A 16,386-nucleotide genomic window follows, 5' to 3' on the forward strand; every position below is an offset into this window, starting at 1 on the left:
GACATGAGCCCCTCCTTGGAGAGGCGGCGCCTGCGCGGGGTGACATCAGCCCCTGAGGACCCGGGATGCTGAGCCTGGCTCTGGGAAGGCGGCTCCAGCCACAGCTTCCAGCTCCGCATCCCGGCTGGGTAGGGAGGAGAGAAGGAGCCGGCAGCCCAGCCCTCTTCCATCCGCCATCCTTTGGGCCACCACTCCGGCCACCTCGGGTCTCCCCAAGAAGCGTGGTGGCCCTGCCGGGGGGCTCTGACGGTCAGGTGACCGAGGATGCTGTGCTAGGAGATGCCGATGGTGCTCACCCTGCTCGTCTCCCTCTATAAACTGTGCCGGTTCTTCACCATGTCAGGTGCGGAGCGGCTGGAAGTGCCGGAGTGCGTGAGTCAGGCTGGCAGCTGGGCTGGCAGCTCCAGGGACCACCGGGAGGTCTCCCCCGGGGTAAACACGGATGTACGGGCAGCCCTGGACCGCATCCTGCCCTCCCTGCACCGGGCCATCACCGATGTCAAGCAGGCAGCCAACCCCGCGGAGCTGAGCAGGGCCATCGCAGAGGTGTTCCAGCTGGTGGAGGAAGCATGGGGGATGCCCACACTGGGGAGGGATGTGGCCAAAGTGCTGTGTGATGTGATCCGCCTGGAGGGGGGCCTGGACCTGCTGCTGAACCTGCTGTACACAGCGGAGTTGGAGACCAAGTGCCAGGCAGGAAAACTCCTGGAGCAGATCCTGGTGGCAGAAAATAGGTGAGTCTTCATAGAGCCCCCCGAACAGCAACAACCCTCCCTACTGAAGGCTTGCCTGCTGTCCTGCATCTCCTCCACCCATCCCACCCACACTCCCCAAATTCCCCTGCTCTGAGTGCTCCTGGTGCATCAAACCCCCTCGGCTCCACACCATGTCCATCCATGTCCTTGCACAGAGGAGTCCCTACTTGCTGGTCACACCCAGGCAATGACATCCCTCCCTCACTGGAGTGAGGAGCGTGAACCCCAGCTCAGGGATGGCTGGTGAGGATCAGGACATCCTCATGAGCCCCCCTCAGCCTGGGGTCACCCACACAAGACATCCTTTGTGGCTGAGCTGGGTCAGTTTGCCTGACACAGAGCATATGACCCCAAAGACGGGACGTGACTTCCCCTTAGCCATAACTACAGCAGGAAGAGGAGGACAAAGCCAGTTCCCAGAGACTTCCTGCTGCTGGACTAAGGCCATAAGGAGGGGGTCAGCATCCATTGGAGCCCCTCAGCCCATGGTCCCTAGCTCAGAGGCTGGAGATGCATGTGCTGCTCCCTAGGAGAGGTGAGAGACACTGGGCTGGCCCTGCCAAAGGGTTGGCAGAGATGGGGTGGAAGCTTATGTACAAGTGTGTGTAGAAGGGGGCATGTGCACATCCAACACATGTAAATGCACTGCCACAAGGTCCCCAACAGATGAACTCTTCCCTCCGTCCCACGCCTGGTTTGACATACCCTGGCAGCACCACACTGCAGCATGCTGGTCCCAGAGAGAAGCCATGTACCTGCTGTGAGCTGGGTCAGGATCAGGCCTTTCTCTCCTGCTATCTAACAGGCAAACACATGACTGACAGCTTGGCTCTCCTTCCATTCTCCCAAGTCCAGCCAGGGCTTTTTGTGAGTGTGGAGGAAGTCTGACCAAAGTTTGGGGTCCTGCTCCAGCTTCCTGGGTGATGTGCCTGTGAGGTTGTGGACTCGCAGCCTGGACCTCGCTGCATGCACTGGCAGACAAAAAGAAGCAACAGCTAAATCAGGAAAGTCCATTAGAGTGGAATTAATCCCAGGAAACATCACTGGCATTGTCTGAATTCAGCACTTAACTTAGCTTCCTGGCAAAAGAAAGCAGCTGCTGGAGTCACCATCTCTGCTCCAGAAGCAGTTCACGGGCCAGAGTCTCAGAGCAGCAGTGGGCTCCCAGCCCCTCACTCCCCACAGCTTGACCCACCATCAACCTCTAAGTGATGTTAGGGAGGTATAAAGTCCCCTCAGGGTCCAAGTCTCTGGCTTAGAGGCCTCTCCCATCACCTGTGTGCAGCAGCAGCAGTGCTCTCCTGAGAGCTGGACCGGTCCTGGCTCCATCCTGTGACCTGCTGGGGCTGTGTTTGTCATCCAGCTCTGAGCTGAGTCCAGGCTTGGAGCCAGTCCCAGGCTGGGCCCTTTTTTTTCCAGAGCTCTCCACAGTGTTTGCTGCCAAACCCACCCCAAGGTCAGCGTGAGCCACGTGGGCCACAGGCTTCCCAGAAATGCTCTTCCTGCCTGCCAGCACAGAAAGCCTGATGTGCCTTCACCCCACCTTCACTGGGACCAAATGTGCTGCTGCCCTCATAAGCAGCACAGCATGGAACATCCACATCAGTGCTTGTGCCTTGGGAATGGAGCAGCTCCACCAAGGCACCAAACAGGTCATATCTAAGGGCTGAGATGGAGCTGCCCTGGCAAGATCAGGGAGGGCAGGAAAGAGCCCACCATTTCCCCCTTCCTCCCTGTATGCTTTTAGGGCACAGCCCCATTCAGGTGTCATTTTAAGACCATTCTCACAGCAGAGGGCTCCCAAGGCCAGCCACGACTGAGCAGCAGCTGCTGGCCCCAGGCTCCTGCTGTCCTCTTCTAGGAGAGTGCAGGACTAAGGGAATATACAGGTTTCCCACATGCTATCATTGCAGGACAGGCAGACCCCTATGGCCAGTTCCGTGTGGTTGCTCAGACAGATGTTAAACCCCTGTCCTGGGCTTGGCACCCATCTGGGGAGCAGCCAGAGGACAGCACTAATTAGAGACCAACAAGTTTTCACCCCCAAACATTAAGCAGCTCACACACTCCTAGCAAAGCTGACTAAGCACATCTATTTCTAGCCTGGCATTTGCCTATCACGTGCTGTTGATTGCTATGTGTGTCTTATCTCGAGCATGAAAGCCTCTGATGTGGTGGTCCTGGGCTATGCACCCCATTGTCCTGTCCCACCAGGAGCTCTTCCATCAGACCCAGACAGGTTCTTCCAGCACCAGCCTGTCACATCTCACTGCATCACATCCGACAGCATATCTGGCAGCTGTGTCCCACAGGGAAACATCTAGCTTTCGTAGGGCAAATGCCACCAAAGCATGAGCAAGTTCACATGCCAGTCACTGCTCCCATTCCCTACACAGCCATCTGCCCCTCACCTGCCTGTGCCTCTTCTTCCTTCAGGGACCGGATTGCTCGGATTGGTTTGGGAGTGATTCTGAACTTAGCCAAGGAGAAGGATGTTCCCCAGCTGGCACAGAGTGTCTCTGGTATCCTGGAGCACATGTTCAAACACACCGAGGAGACCTGTTTCCAGCTCATCTCCGATGGAGGCCTGGATGCTATCCTGTACTGGTGCCGCTGGACGGACCCCATCGTGCTGCGGCACTGTGCCATGGCCTTGGCCAACTGTGCCATGTATGGAGGGCAGGCCAACCAGCGCCTGATGATCGAGAAGAGGACAGCAGAGTGGCTTTTCCCCCTGGTGTTCTCCAGAGATGATGAGCTGATCCGGCTGCACGCGTGCCTGGCCATCACAGTGCTGGCCACCAATAAGGAAATCGAGAAGGAGGTGGAGCGGTCGGGGACGTTGGCTCTGGTGGAGCCCTTCATCGCCTCACTGGATCCGGAGCAATTTGCCTCTGAGATGCTGGGCAGCAGTGACAACAGCCAGGGGAGGACGGCAGATGACCTGCAGAGGCTGGTACCTTTGCTGGACAGCTCGAGGATGGAAGCACAGTGCATTGCTGCCTTCTACCTCTGCACGGAGGCTGCCATCAAAACCAGGCAGAAGAAAACAAAGGTAAAGGGTAGGTCGGCCTGAAGGAAGGAGACGCAGAAGGGAAGGGTTGCCACAACTGCATCTTGGTGTCTTTTGCTCTCCTATGAGCTCCCCAAGTACTCTGGTCCTCAGCTGGCCCAGCACAGGTTGTGGGGAGGAGGAGGGAAAGCAAAGTGATGTGTCCTCCTTTTGTGTCCCCAGATCTTCAGTGAGATTGGGGCTACTCAGAGCCTGAAGAGGATCGTGTGCTACTCCACCAGCAGCACCACCTCCTCCCTGGCCAAGAAGGTGCTGCGCATGATAGGGGAGGAGGTTCCTCGGCGCATCCTGCCCACGGTTCCCAACTGGAAGGCCTGTGAGGTGCAGACATGGCTGCAGCAGATCGGATTCAACAGTTACTGCCAGAGGTTCCTGGTAGGGCTGTGTGCCAGGGGAGGGACATATTGCTGCCCCATATTGCAGCAGAGGTGTAAACATCTCACCCAACAGCTTTTCCAGCCTGGATTTCTCTTGGCAGGACCATCAGGTGGATGGGGACATTCTCCTGAGGCTGACGGAGCAGGAGCTACAGAAAGATTTGGGGATGGACTCCAGTATCACTCGGAAAAGGTAGGACTGCCACCAGCACATGCTGGCCTCCTTCATGGTCATTACCACAGGTCTGTGCCTTTCCCTTCTTGCCAAGACAAGAACAGAGATCCTCAAAATGCAAATCCTGGCCTGCCAGGACTCTTCCAGTGCAGTGCGCAGTCCCAAAGGGATTCTGGCAATGGGGAGAGGTGTGGGATGGGAAGAGACTATATATGGCGCAGGGGAGGTGGGATCCTGCAAGTTACCCAGAAAGATGGGAACTTACCTGAGCTCCTCCTTCTTTAGCTGAGCTCCTCCTTCTTTAGCTGAGCTCCTCATACCTCTGTGTCCTGAAGACCAACAGTCGCACAACTTTTCTCCTTTTCTATTCCTTTGGCTCACTTTTCACCACAGCACATAGCTGCACTCTCTCCCGTGCAGACAAGAAGACATGGTACCAAACGTCTCTTAAGTCCTGCTTGCTCCAGCAGCCTCCTTTCCCCACTCCATGCTTCCGTTTGTTTCTCTGCCAGGTTTTTCCGAGAGCTGACAGAGCTGAAGACTTTTGCAAACTATTCCACATGTGACCACAGCAACCTGGCTGACTGGCTGGGCAGCATCGACCCCAAGTTTCGTCAGTACACCTACAACCTGCTCACATGTGGCATCAACCGCAACTTCCTGCACCGGGTGACGGAGCAGCAGCTGCAGGACGACTGTCACATCAACACCGGCTTCCATCGCGTCCGCATCCTCACTGCTGCAAGGGGTGAGGGTCCTGCTGATGCTCAAGGGTGGGGGTGAGTGTGGAGGGTTGTTCCGGATGAGCTGTTGGGTGGGTTTAACTTCTGGGTGCTGTTTGTTCTGTCTAGAAATGCTTCACTCCCCCATAACGCTGCAAACGGCGTCCAATGGCACTGATGTATTTATCAGCTACAGGAGGAGCACCGGGTCGCAGCTGGCCAGGTGAGTGCTGCAGGCAAGGACATGGTGTTGGGCTGAAGGCTGGTGATCAGCTGTGGGAAAAGCGTGGAGCTGGGAAAGCCGCAGGATGCAGAGGAGGGAGAGGCTGCCAAAAGCTGCAGTGCGAACAGGGACTGTCTCCACAGGGGACAGCACGTGCTATACGCTGCATGGTGGACAGGCTAATTCCCAGTCCTGTCACTGCCACCCTGTCCTTCTTTGACACTGACTTACCCTGTTCTCACACTGTGCTCATAGGGCTGTAAGGGATCACAGCAGGGAGTTTACGTCCAGCTCCCCTGTAAGGAGGCTGGGCTGGCAGCTGGCATCTCAAGAACCATGCTGTTCTCTGCAGGAGCCTGTTCACTGCTCCTCTGTCTCACCACAGCTTGCCTGAGAGCGTGTGAAACCCGGTAGCTCTCCTCATGGTGCTGTTCCCTCTTGCCACCAGCCTTCTGAAGGTCCACCTGCAGCTGCATGGCTTCAGTGTGTTCATTGACGTGGAGAAGCTGGAGGCAGGGAAGTTTGAGGACAAACTGATCCAGAGTGTCATGAGTGCCAGGAATTTTGTGCTGGTCCTCTCACCCAATGCACTGGATAAATGCATGGAAGACCCTGAGTGTAAGGACTGGGTGCACAAGGTAGGAGAAGCTATCATGTGGGTGGTTGGTGGATGCTGGAGCAGGAAAAGGCCCATAATGGGCTGACACAGGCCATAGCCTGAGCACCTGTATGTTCACGCAGGAGATTGTGACAGCCCTGAACTCTGGAAAGAACATTGTACCTGTTACAGACCATTTTGAGTGGCCAGATCCAGAAACACTTCCCAAGGACATGAGGGCTGTCCTGAAATTCAATGGTATCAAGTAAGTAAAAGACACCTGTACCATGGGTTTCCTTGACACTTGGAGAGAACAGCTTGCATAAGCAGTAGCAAAGAGCACAAGGAAATAGGAGAAACAGATGAGGGAGGCAGAACAGGCCAAAGGGGAGCTGAGTCACTTTGGGTTCTCCACCGCATAAAGGGAGCAAAGGTCCCCACCATAGCCCTTCTCTGCTTTTGTGCTCGGGGCTCCCCTGGCTGAGAGCTCCAGGCAGGAGTGATGCTGAAGGTTCCACAGTTCCCCTGGGCTCCTCTCGCCTCCTGTTTCCCCTGGGATGGCATCCCAACCTGCTCATAGCCCGCCAGCCTGGCAGGCACAAAGGGGCTTTCCAGCAGCATCCAGTGCTCCTCCATTTTCCATGAGGAAAATGGAGATTCCTAGAGAGCTGGCATGGAGGAAAGGGCTCTCTGGCTCCTGGCCCAGATGAACTGAACCATCCTGTGGCATCTCACATGAAGGAAACATTAACCCAAGTTTTCCCCTCGATCTCAGGTGGTCCCACGAGTACCAGGAAGCCACAATCGACAAAATCATCCGCTTCCTGCAGGGACGTTCCTCGCGGGACTCCTCGGCTGGGTCAGAGAACGGCCTGGACTGCTTGTCCTCCCTGGGGCAGACCTAGAGCCAGCACATCTGCCTCAGCCCCTCAGAGACTCCCCAGCCGACCCCTTTTTATGTGGGGCCAGATTTATCCCTCTATTTTTCCCTATCTTAATACCCTGGCTTGAGACAAGGCCTGTGGCTCATTATCCCCCTTTTGCCCTCCAAATGCAAGCCCTTGGCACTAAAGGACTAGTACTCACACGGTGCCTGGTGAGCCAAGCTAAGGTGGACTCTGGGATAGATGAGTTGTATTCCACGTCCTCCTTTGGGAAGGCAGGACACATAGGTTATACCTCCTGCAGTGCTGGGGGTGCAAGGAAAACATGTCTGAAGAGGAAAAGAAACATGTCCAAAGAGAAAAGGTCTTCTGAGGAATCAAAACTTGGGAACTGATGAGGGATACATCACAAGAGGACACGCAGGAGAGAAGAGCAGTTGAGAGGAAACGGTCCCTAAGCATCACATGGCCTCTGCTGTGTGCTGTGGGAATATCGTGGTCAGAAGCCAAAAGTAGGAAAGGGCAAATAAAAGCTAAGCCCTAGCAAAATCCCTGTGTTTAGGAAAGATAACAGAGGCCTTCTCAACGGCTCAGCAGCAGCTTTCTCTTTCCCAGTAATGTCCCTTTATCAACTGAGCTCCTCCCCCCTTGAGGGCCTTCCACCTCGTAATGCTGCAAAGGCACTTTGTGGTCTTAACTCTGGTGATGGAAGTTTGGGGTTATGACAAGCTGTTCTTTTCAGACAACAGATCAGGTGAAGTTTCTGCAGGATCTTTGCAAAAAGTGCTTTTAAAACAACCCCTTCCCACCATCTGGTGCCTCAGCTTTACCACAATATCAGGTCTATATTTATAGGGCATAGGAGGCTGGATCTCTGGAAAACATATCCATGTAAATATGGAAGATGCTAACTGGTGTTCTATACTTGTGGAGTTAAACACTGGCTGTGTTTTATTCTGTTGGTGCTTCCACGGTCTGTTCCTTCAAACAGGAGCTGGTGTATCTCTTTGCTGCCTGCCACCCATCCCTGACAGCCAGGGCTAAGCTCTTCAGGCTCAGTTTTGTCTCTAGTCTCTGCTGGATTCAGTATCAAGGAGCATTTGTTTGTTTCTACCAACCTCTCCTCAACACCCACCAGGTCTTTTTGCAGTTATTCACCCTGAAACATCAGGAGCGAAGCTGATGCAAAGGGTGGGTGAAGGCTGCAAGGTGTGAACACCATCTGCAAGGAGTGAACGTCAGCTGGGAGGGGAACTAACACTCAAATGAGGAACCAGGGGCACCCTGACACATCTCCCCAAGTTCTGCCCTTTCAGCTCTACCCTGCTTCTCCTGCCTGCCTTGGAGGGTGAGCAGGCTCTCAACAACATGCAGCTCTCAACAACATGCCATTTTGCAACTAGGACCAGAAACTGCAGCTCCTACCTGAGTTTGTCTTTTCTGATGCAAAGGGAATAATGCAAAAAGACATCCTTTTTCAGAGCATGCACAGGGGGATGATGAAGCCATGGCCAGGGAGCACCAGTCTGCCCTGATGCTCTGGAGACCAGGCTGATGTACCACCCTGCAGAAGCAGCAAGCTCCTCTGCTCAAGATAACTCCTTCAGGAGGTAATGAGGAATCTGAATCACCTTGTCCTTCTCCTGCCTCTCCCTGAACCCTTGCTGCTTAACTGTCAGGAACACAAACCCATTTCCTTTTGGCTTAGATCCATGAACATTTGAGGGAAAAAAAAAGAAGTTAAATTCTGGTGCTTAATCACAGCTTTATGGATAGTTCTTATCAGCTCACAGTTAATGGCATCTTTGCTCTCCAGTGAAGGTTAATAGCTGTGTCTGCCCAGCATTCATCACAAATAGAACCTATCTAATCTCCAGATTAAACACAAGGAAGCCAACAGATGAGCCCAAAGGTGAATCTGCCAAAGGATTAAAGCCCCTTGTGAGCTGCTTCAGGGAAAATTCCAAGTCCTGATTGATTGTCAAGGCCTCCATGGCCACTGAAGGAGTCCCACACACAGTCTTCCCCACAATAATACACAGTAAAATCATTGTGTCTCATTTCCCAGGAGCTCTCTAGCAATCCTCCTCACCCACCATTCAAGATACAGATTTACTTGTTCTCTATAGCTTGGGTGCCACCTGCAGTGAGATCCCATCTCATGCTCCAGCTGCCCAGACCCTGACTCTTCCTGTTTCCCTATCATTCAGTTATCTTCACCTTAAGGAACTCACCCTGCTCTTGACAAAACATCCCGTACCTAGCCCCTTCCAGCTGGAGCAGTCTTAAGGAAGCGAATTCTTCTGTTCCCACCCTTCCTTATTCCTTTGCTGTGTCATGTCAGAAAGTGTTTAGAGTTGTTCTTTCAGACATTATTAATAAATCTGGTTTATACTCAAAACTCCCACCTCTGTCTGTGTCACATGCTTCTCTCCTTGTAGCCTTCTCTCCATGGCTCTCTCTTGCTGTCACGCTTTCTCATTCTCTGATGGGGCAGCAGAACTGACATCCTCCAGGCATCATTCTCTGTGGGGACTCATGCTTCACACTCATCTCTGCATGGGCTGCTGTAGTTTGCTGCATCCCCAGGGACTCTCCACCTGCTGCCCAGAGTCACGATGCATGGATCATGTATTTGCTTCACAGCTGGAGTTCTTGGAGGAGAGCCTAGAAAAACTTCAGGGTAATTTTTGTAATAGAGCACAATAGTTCCTATTGAATTTCTCCTTTGCAAACACCCTGACACAAACAGGAAAGCAGAGGCAGTGCAGGAGTTCCATTTCACTGCACTTGCTAGCACTGGTGTCCATGGTAGAGAAGACAACTTACAATCAGTTCAGCTACAAACATCTAACACAGCACTCACAGCATGCCCTGTTCCTTGGGGAGCCTGATTCTGGGCTTAGCCCGTTAATCTGACACATAACTCCTGCCTATGTCCACAGCCATAACTGCACAAAGCAAGTGGCATAACACCAAGTTCTTACAACCTCCCTTCTTCTCCACCTCCTCCTTTTACCACAAGCTCCTAAGGAACAGGGAACAAAGCTATATGTAAGCATTTCATATTTACTGCATACTGAAGGACAGGTCACAGACTAAGCACTCCCACTTGCTTTACTCCAGTGCTCAGGAAAAGCAAGCTTTGGCTGCTTGCAAGTCCCAAACCTGCATTTTTACTGGTTGTGGACTCTCACATGCTCCCTCTCCACACTGCAGGTAACTTCCTGCTGCTGCTGCTTTACTGCAGAGGCTTCAATACATGAAGCAGAAGGAAAATAATGGAGACAAGCAGAGAGTGAGGCAAGGACCAATGACATGAAGAGCTCTAAGAACCATAGAAAACCATGGAGGTTTTATTCCTTCTGAAAGTAACATGTCTCCTAAGCAACTGCGCAGTAAAGACATGATTGCATGTATCTCAACCATGTGTGCAATGCAGAGTACACAGAACTGCTGGTTTATGGCAGTTTTAAGAGAACAGGATTGAGGCAATACAGTTAATGCTTCGAAAAGAACAATTATGAACATGGGGTTTACTTGCTGGCATCAATGTATCCTGGGAAGGGCAGCAGAATTGAGGTCGATGACACAAAATTACGCCCACACAGCGAAACCAAATTACCTCCAAAGACACTCATCCTGTCCCTACACCAGCTCATCCCTCTGTAGTACTCAGAGGGGCACACATTTGGCAATTAAAACAGAATTCAGTCTTCTCTCACCACTAAGAGCATGAACCTTTCCTCCTCACCAAACCCCAAACCACTAACCAGCCTTGCAAATGGCCAACAACAGCTTTTACTCTTGATTGGCTTTTGGGTCTCTTGGGTTTTCTCTGCCAGATGAGGCAACACAACAATGAGGAGGCATTGACATCTGCAGGTCAAGCTCTTACTGGTAGTCTGAGCCATGATTTCCAACTATCTGACATTTAAAGATTAGTAAGGACAAACAGGGTGTCCCTCCCACGCTGATCTGTCCAAGTCCTTGTTGCTAAGTTGCTTTTCAGTCATCTGCAGGGGACAGGGAAGCATCTGAGAAGTGACTGTAGTCGTGGTTTGAGTCCCAGATTTCTATCCACCTAAGAAAGAAAGAACAGTCAGAGCCTATGGAAGCACACTGGCATGTTGCTGAATGAACTGAGCTTTAAAGTTTCAAAGGAACAGAACAAAATGATCCTGCCAGGAGCTGCTGCACTTTTACTGCAAATCCCAACACATCCTCCGTCCCAGGACTTACCAGGGGATTTATTTTCTATCATGACACAACTTTTGCTTTGATTAAAGAAACCCCAGGAAGAGAGACCACTAAGAGAGCTCCATCTCTCCCATAAAGGAGGACTTTCAAATTCAAGACTTTGAAGTGCTTTTAACATCAGCAGCTATGTTACTCAGGATGCATCATGGATCCTATCACTAAGATTCAGATGCCAGAAGAAATGGACCTGCTCCTCTGCCTAACTGGGGCACTAAACACCCTCTCACAAGCATAACTTTAAATAAACCTTAAAAACTGTGAGCTTCTATGCAAAGTAAATGGTATTTTTGTATTACACTTCACAGGTCCTAAGGCAAAGTTTAGGCATTTGAAGTAAATTACCCAATAATAGCTGATGGAATAAGGAGGATTATAGCCCCAAAAAGAAATGGGAATCCCCTCATGAAGTGCAAGCTGGCAGGGTAGACAGAATTGAACACTCCTGCAGCCACAAGTGAACACAGCGCTTCCACACAGGCAACAGAAGCAAAGAGAGCACCTGAAAAACACATGAAAGAGGTTAATGGTGAGAGAGCCCTGCCTGCAAATGCCTTTAACACGTTACCCTCAGTGGGATTCTGTCAATCTTTGTAAGGCTTTGCGCTTCCCATCAGAGAACTGGTGTCTGGGTATCATGCGTAATAAGAATCGCTGAGAGCAGAGAGCAGGCACGCTGCACTGACCTGGCAAGTTCAAACTTGTCAAGTTCAGCTTCTCTGACTTCCACAATTTGTATCACTGGAGATGACCAGGGGTATTAGCTATCAGCTTCATCATAAACACTTCAAGACAGGGCTCTGTGGATCCGTTTACACCAAGCACATCTTATCACCTGTTGAACATTAAGTACAGCAGAAGACTGCACTTTATAGACTTACCATCATAAAGGTGGTAACAAGTATGTGCCATTTTCATTATTATATAAGAAACACAAATTGTGCAAAGCCACCTCCTCCCTCTGTCTGGCTGTGGAGTCATTCCAGTGCAGTGTTAAGAGCAAGTGCAAGCTCTACAAATAAATTACTGGAAGGCAAATACACTCCTCCGATGGGTTATCCATGATCTTTCCCCATGGTCAATGATACAACCCTTCAACAACACTGGGTTTCCTCCCACTGTTACTGATCTACAGAAAGAAGTTCTGGTCAGGGAATCTTTACTTTCTGCTCATTGTATAATCCATTTTAACTCTTGCTCCCTGTACAAGTTTGGAAACAAATAGGAGGAACAAACTTCCTGAGATTGAATGCAATACTTTCCATCTTGCTTTTCTTCCCTTGTCCTTATCTTGAAATGTAGCATCTGAATCGGTGCTACCATGGGCCTGAGGGTGAATGTGGGAGCACAGGAGTCCAAAGGAGCCAGGGAAGTCCTAACCTCCCAAAGCAGTTTGGTTTCACTGTTCAAAAAGCCAGTGTTTCAGGATCTGGCTTAAGCATACTAATGCCTTACCCTGTTCTGTCTCACTGACCAGCTTGGACAGCTTGGCTCTGATGACTGGAGTGGCTGCCATGGAAAGGAACAGAATCCCATAACCTGTGAGCAAGTACAACACATTAGGGAAAGCCCAGCTGAAAAACAAAGTCTCCAAAGTCAATCCCAGAAATCAGTAGCTCCAGACAGTTTCTCTCTGCTATATTTAGACCAAATTCACCCTTGTGCATCTGATAATGCACTTCAGTCTGTCTGTAGTGTAATACAGCTTATGGGAAACTTAATATTCTAGGAACTATATGGTTGCACTTTCAGCTTCAGTGTTAGGCCAGCTTTGCTGTTACGAAGACCTAGTTTTCAGTACACAGGCTGTTCAAGGCCAGGTTGGACAGAGCCTTGGGTGCCATGGTTTAGTGTGAGGTGTCCCTGCCCATGGCAGGTGGGTTGGAACTTGATGATTTTAAGGTCCTTTCCAACTCTAACTATTATGCGATTCTATGAGCTTGAAACTACCAGAAACATCTCCTGGCATCTCTAAGCTAAGAGGCTGAGATAGAGGCATCACCTGTAAACATCAGTGGTGTTGTAGCAGCAAGAGAAATCACAACCAGTCCAGAAATGTTGGAGATCAATCCTATCTCTGCCACCCAAGTGTCTTCAAGGCAGAGCTGCAGCAGGCGCAGGCCCCCCAGGCTGCTCAGGTAAGCCAGGTAGGTGGCGGCTGAGCCGTACCCAATGAGGTCAGCAGCCCAGCAGAGAGGGGAGCCAAGTTCATACAAAACAAAGAGGTCTTTGGCTCCAAAATGTACTGTGACAAGAAGAAAGAAAGCCAGGGTGTAAAGAGCAAGCTTCCTCCTGGAGCTTAGGTTTTCTGGGGCCATGTACAGCTTGTAGACAGCCTTGTAATGACTGAGTGTGAAGAGCTTGGCTGGTTTCTGCTGCTTCACTGACTCCTGGAGACAGAAAGCGGCATAGAGAGTGGCAGCAAGACTGGAAGCGAGCACGAGCCAGAAGGGATTGATGTAGCCCTGGGCCTTGCGCCACTGGGCACCGCCGATGCTGGCCAGCATGCCTGCGGTGCCCAGGCATGCCTCCAGCACGGCCACGCGGAACGTACGTGCACGCTTATCGCTGGTGTCAGCCACATAGGCGAAGCAACTGGCCAGGATCAGGTTGTAGTCTCCCATGAGGCCACTCAAAACACGGCCAAGGAGAAAGTAGGCAACGTGCAGCTGGAGGTACATGACGAGGAGATAGATGGCCGCTTGCAAGGCCATACCCAGCGCCGGGAGGATGAGCGCAGGACGCCGGCCTACGCTGTCGCTCCATGGCCCAAAGAGAGTCACGGAGAAGACACCAACGAAGAAGCCTCCCAGGTTGATACACAGGTTCCAATGGGAGACCAGCACTTCCACCTCCTGCAAGAGACAGGAGCATGAGATCCCCGGCCAGCACCACCCACCACCACCCCAGAGCTCGACGGGGGTGGCAGCACCTCAAGCCCCTCCCATACACACACATACGCCCTTCTTTGTTCTCCCACCTGCCGCAGGGGATCGGTGGCCGCGCTGCCGTTCCCGCAGCCGGCGGGGCCGGTGGCATTAGGGCCACTGTAGCCGCGCTCGGCCCCCAGCCGGTCCCAGAGGTACTGCGTGGCGAGCGGGCCCTGCAGGCCGAGGGACAGGGTGGCCAGGAAGAGGAGCGGCTCTGCGGCGGGCAGCGCCGGGGGGCAGCGGCGGGCGGGGGCCGCCAGCGGAGCGGCCATGGCGGCGGGGAACGGGGCAGCGCGCTCCGCCCGGGACAAGCGGCTCCGCTCCGCCCCGCCAGGGGACCGGCAAGGGGTTCGCTGCGCTTCCTCCTGCAGAACGAGGGAGGGATCTGTGTGAGCTGCAGTGAGAGCAGGCGCCGGGGCTGGCGCTTGCATCCCTACCGTGCACAAGGCTTTCAACGCCGGCGGTGCTGTTGATCGATGGGTAAAGAAAGTCCAACTTAAACACGGTTTTGTTTCTCCTATCTGCAAAGGAAAAGTTATACTCAACGTTTTAAAGGAGTCGTTTTTTCCCTGTGAGGGTGCTGAGGCGCTGCCACAGGGTGCCCATAGAAGCTGTGGCTGCCCCGCCTCCGACAGTGTTCAAAGCCAGGTTGGACGGGGCTTGGAGAAAGCTGCTCTAGTGGAAGATGCCCCTGCCCGTGGCAGGGGGTTGGAACTGGATGAGCTTTAAGGTCCTTTTCAATCCAAACCATTCTAGGATTCCATAAATGCGCTAGGATCTGACAACTGTTGCGGTTTGCAGTGTGTAATCACTCCTGTTGATTCACAGCACATTAGAAAATGCTTCTTGTTTTGAAAGGACAAAATAACTTGGAGCGGCAACACAGAGGCTTTGGCTGTGCTGTTTGGTTCCCTGCTGGGCTTGGTCTGACTGGAACAGCAGATCAGAAAGCAAAGACCAAGCTGTTTTTTAAATTCCAAGGACCCAATTCAGTGTTAGATTAACCCGTTTACGTAAACTGGAGCGGTTCCAAGTTAACGCAAACTGACATCAGTCCTTTGACACCACTGAGGGAGTGTTAATGGGCTACAAGTGAAGCTCTGAGCAGTTCCCCTGAACACATAAACCAGTCATTCTGCAGTAACACACTTGCAGAGCCTGGTTATTAGCATCCGGGCAAGCAACAGGACCCACCTTCCAGTGGAGGCAATCCCTGTGGGTGTGCTGCTTCTGAGGAACAGGCAGGAATCATTCCACATTGTTACTTATTCCCTCTTGGCCAGGCTGCAGCTGGAGGCCAACCTTCCTAAGAGAGATGTGAAAAGAAGTCAGAAAAAAAAAAGTGAAAAAAACTGTGAAAAGTCAGTTTAGATTTTCATTGCAAACTTAGGACGTAAGAGTAGAAAGTAGAACAATTACTTTGCCATTGGCTGATTTTGTCACTGCACCTTTTCAGCCACTAGTTCAACATTAAATAGAAGCAAAAATATGAATAGAATTCATTTGAAAGTGCTTTCTCATTCCTTTTTGTACCAAGGGTGAAGTGCTAATGCTCAGGACTGGCAGTTAAGTTACACGATACTGTTTCTTGTGAGCAATATGCCTAAATCAAGTTTGCAAGAGAGCTGTGAGTTGGCAGCTGAAACCTCCCTGGTTTTCAATCACAAGCCCTAGCAGAAAAGGGGTGAGAGAGGGAAAGAGCAGAAGCTCTTTGTGGTGCCGACATCAGATGACCTAATGTCTGTGCTCCTCTCTCTCTGCTTGAGTAAGCTATAAACAGCTGAGACAATTTATACCAATAAAATGGAAATGTTATCATCATTATCTGAAGTATGCACTTGCTTGATCTACCAAATAAAGACATCAAAGTGACATTAACAAGACACCCCCTTTGGGATTGGAAAGTTTAGTTCCACTCCTGCATATTCACAGAACCAAGTAATTCACTGCTTGGATTTTGAGAGTTTCTTGCTAAAATGACCAAGAACTTCTGGTCATTTAGCACTCACCTCCCTGCCCAGGACACCCTGCAGGCTACCAAAGCTGTGTCTATAGACCTGCAAGAGCAAGGTCAATAACCCTCAGCCTGGTATCTGCAAAGTGATGCGCTGTGGTCAAGTCTTTCCCAATCCACTGAGATACAACAGGCTACATCAGAGTGTAGGGTTCCCTCTCTGGCCCTAGGTCTGACTTATAACCTACTGGGCTGCCAGGTGGGAGAAACTGAGTTCTGACCAGACCTTAGTATTTCCCCTGTTGCTCTATGAGTAGAAGAAAGAGGGATTGTCATGAGGCTGTATTACACAAAGATGGGTGCTCCTGCTCTCGGTGGTGAGGACTGTGAGTCCCTTTCTCCATGGGGACTTGATGGGCATTTGGTGCCGGAAGCTCT

At 51.6% G+C, this 16,386-nt stretch overlaps 2 protein-coding genes across 2 annotated transcripts; one reads left to right on the forward strand and one right to left on the reverse strand.

Moving 5' to 3' along the window:
- Nucleotides 1-279: 279 nt before the first annotated feature.
- SARM1 (sterile alpha and TIR motif containing 1) lies at nucleotides 280-6,934 on the forward strand (the record flags this gene model as incomplete). The annotated part of the gene is made up of 9 exons (XM_080630123.1): nucleotides 280-734; nucleotides 3,192-3,810; nucleotides 3,991-4,203; nucleotides 4,307-4,398; nucleotides 4,893-5,128; nucleotides 5,232-5,325; nucleotides 5,774-5,963; nucleotides 6,067-6,188; nucleotides 6,699-6,934. 9 exons carry the CDS (start codon nucleotides 280-282, stop codon nucleotides 6,826-6,828), a joined length of 2,151 nt encoding a protein of 716 aa, XP_080486249.1. The 3' UTR covers nucleotides 6,829-6,934.
- A 3,830-nt stretch (nucleotides 6,935-10,764) lies between these two features.
- SLC46A1 (solute carrier family 46 member 1) lies at nucleotides 10,765-14,425 on the reverse strand (the record flags this gene model as incomplete). The annotated part of the gene is made up of 5 exons (XM_080630270.1): nucleotides 10,765-10,891; nucleotides 11,410-11,566; nucleotides 12,520-12,603; nucleotides 13,067-13,919; nucleotides 14,045-14,425. 5 exons carry the CDS (start codon nucleotides 14,423-14,425, stop codon nucleotides 10,816-10,818), a joined length of 1,551 nt encoding a protein of 516 aa, XP_080486396.1. The 3' UTR covers nucleotides 10,765-10,815.
- Between the last annotated feature and the right edge of the window lie 1,961 nt (nucleotides 14,426-16,386).

This window comes from Psittacula echo, assembly GCF_963264785.1.
Source record: "Psittacula echo genome assembly, chromosome: 15".
NCBI classification, from domain to species: Eukaryota; Metazoa; Chordata; class Aves; order Psittaciformes; family Psittacidae; genus Psittacula; species Psittacula echo.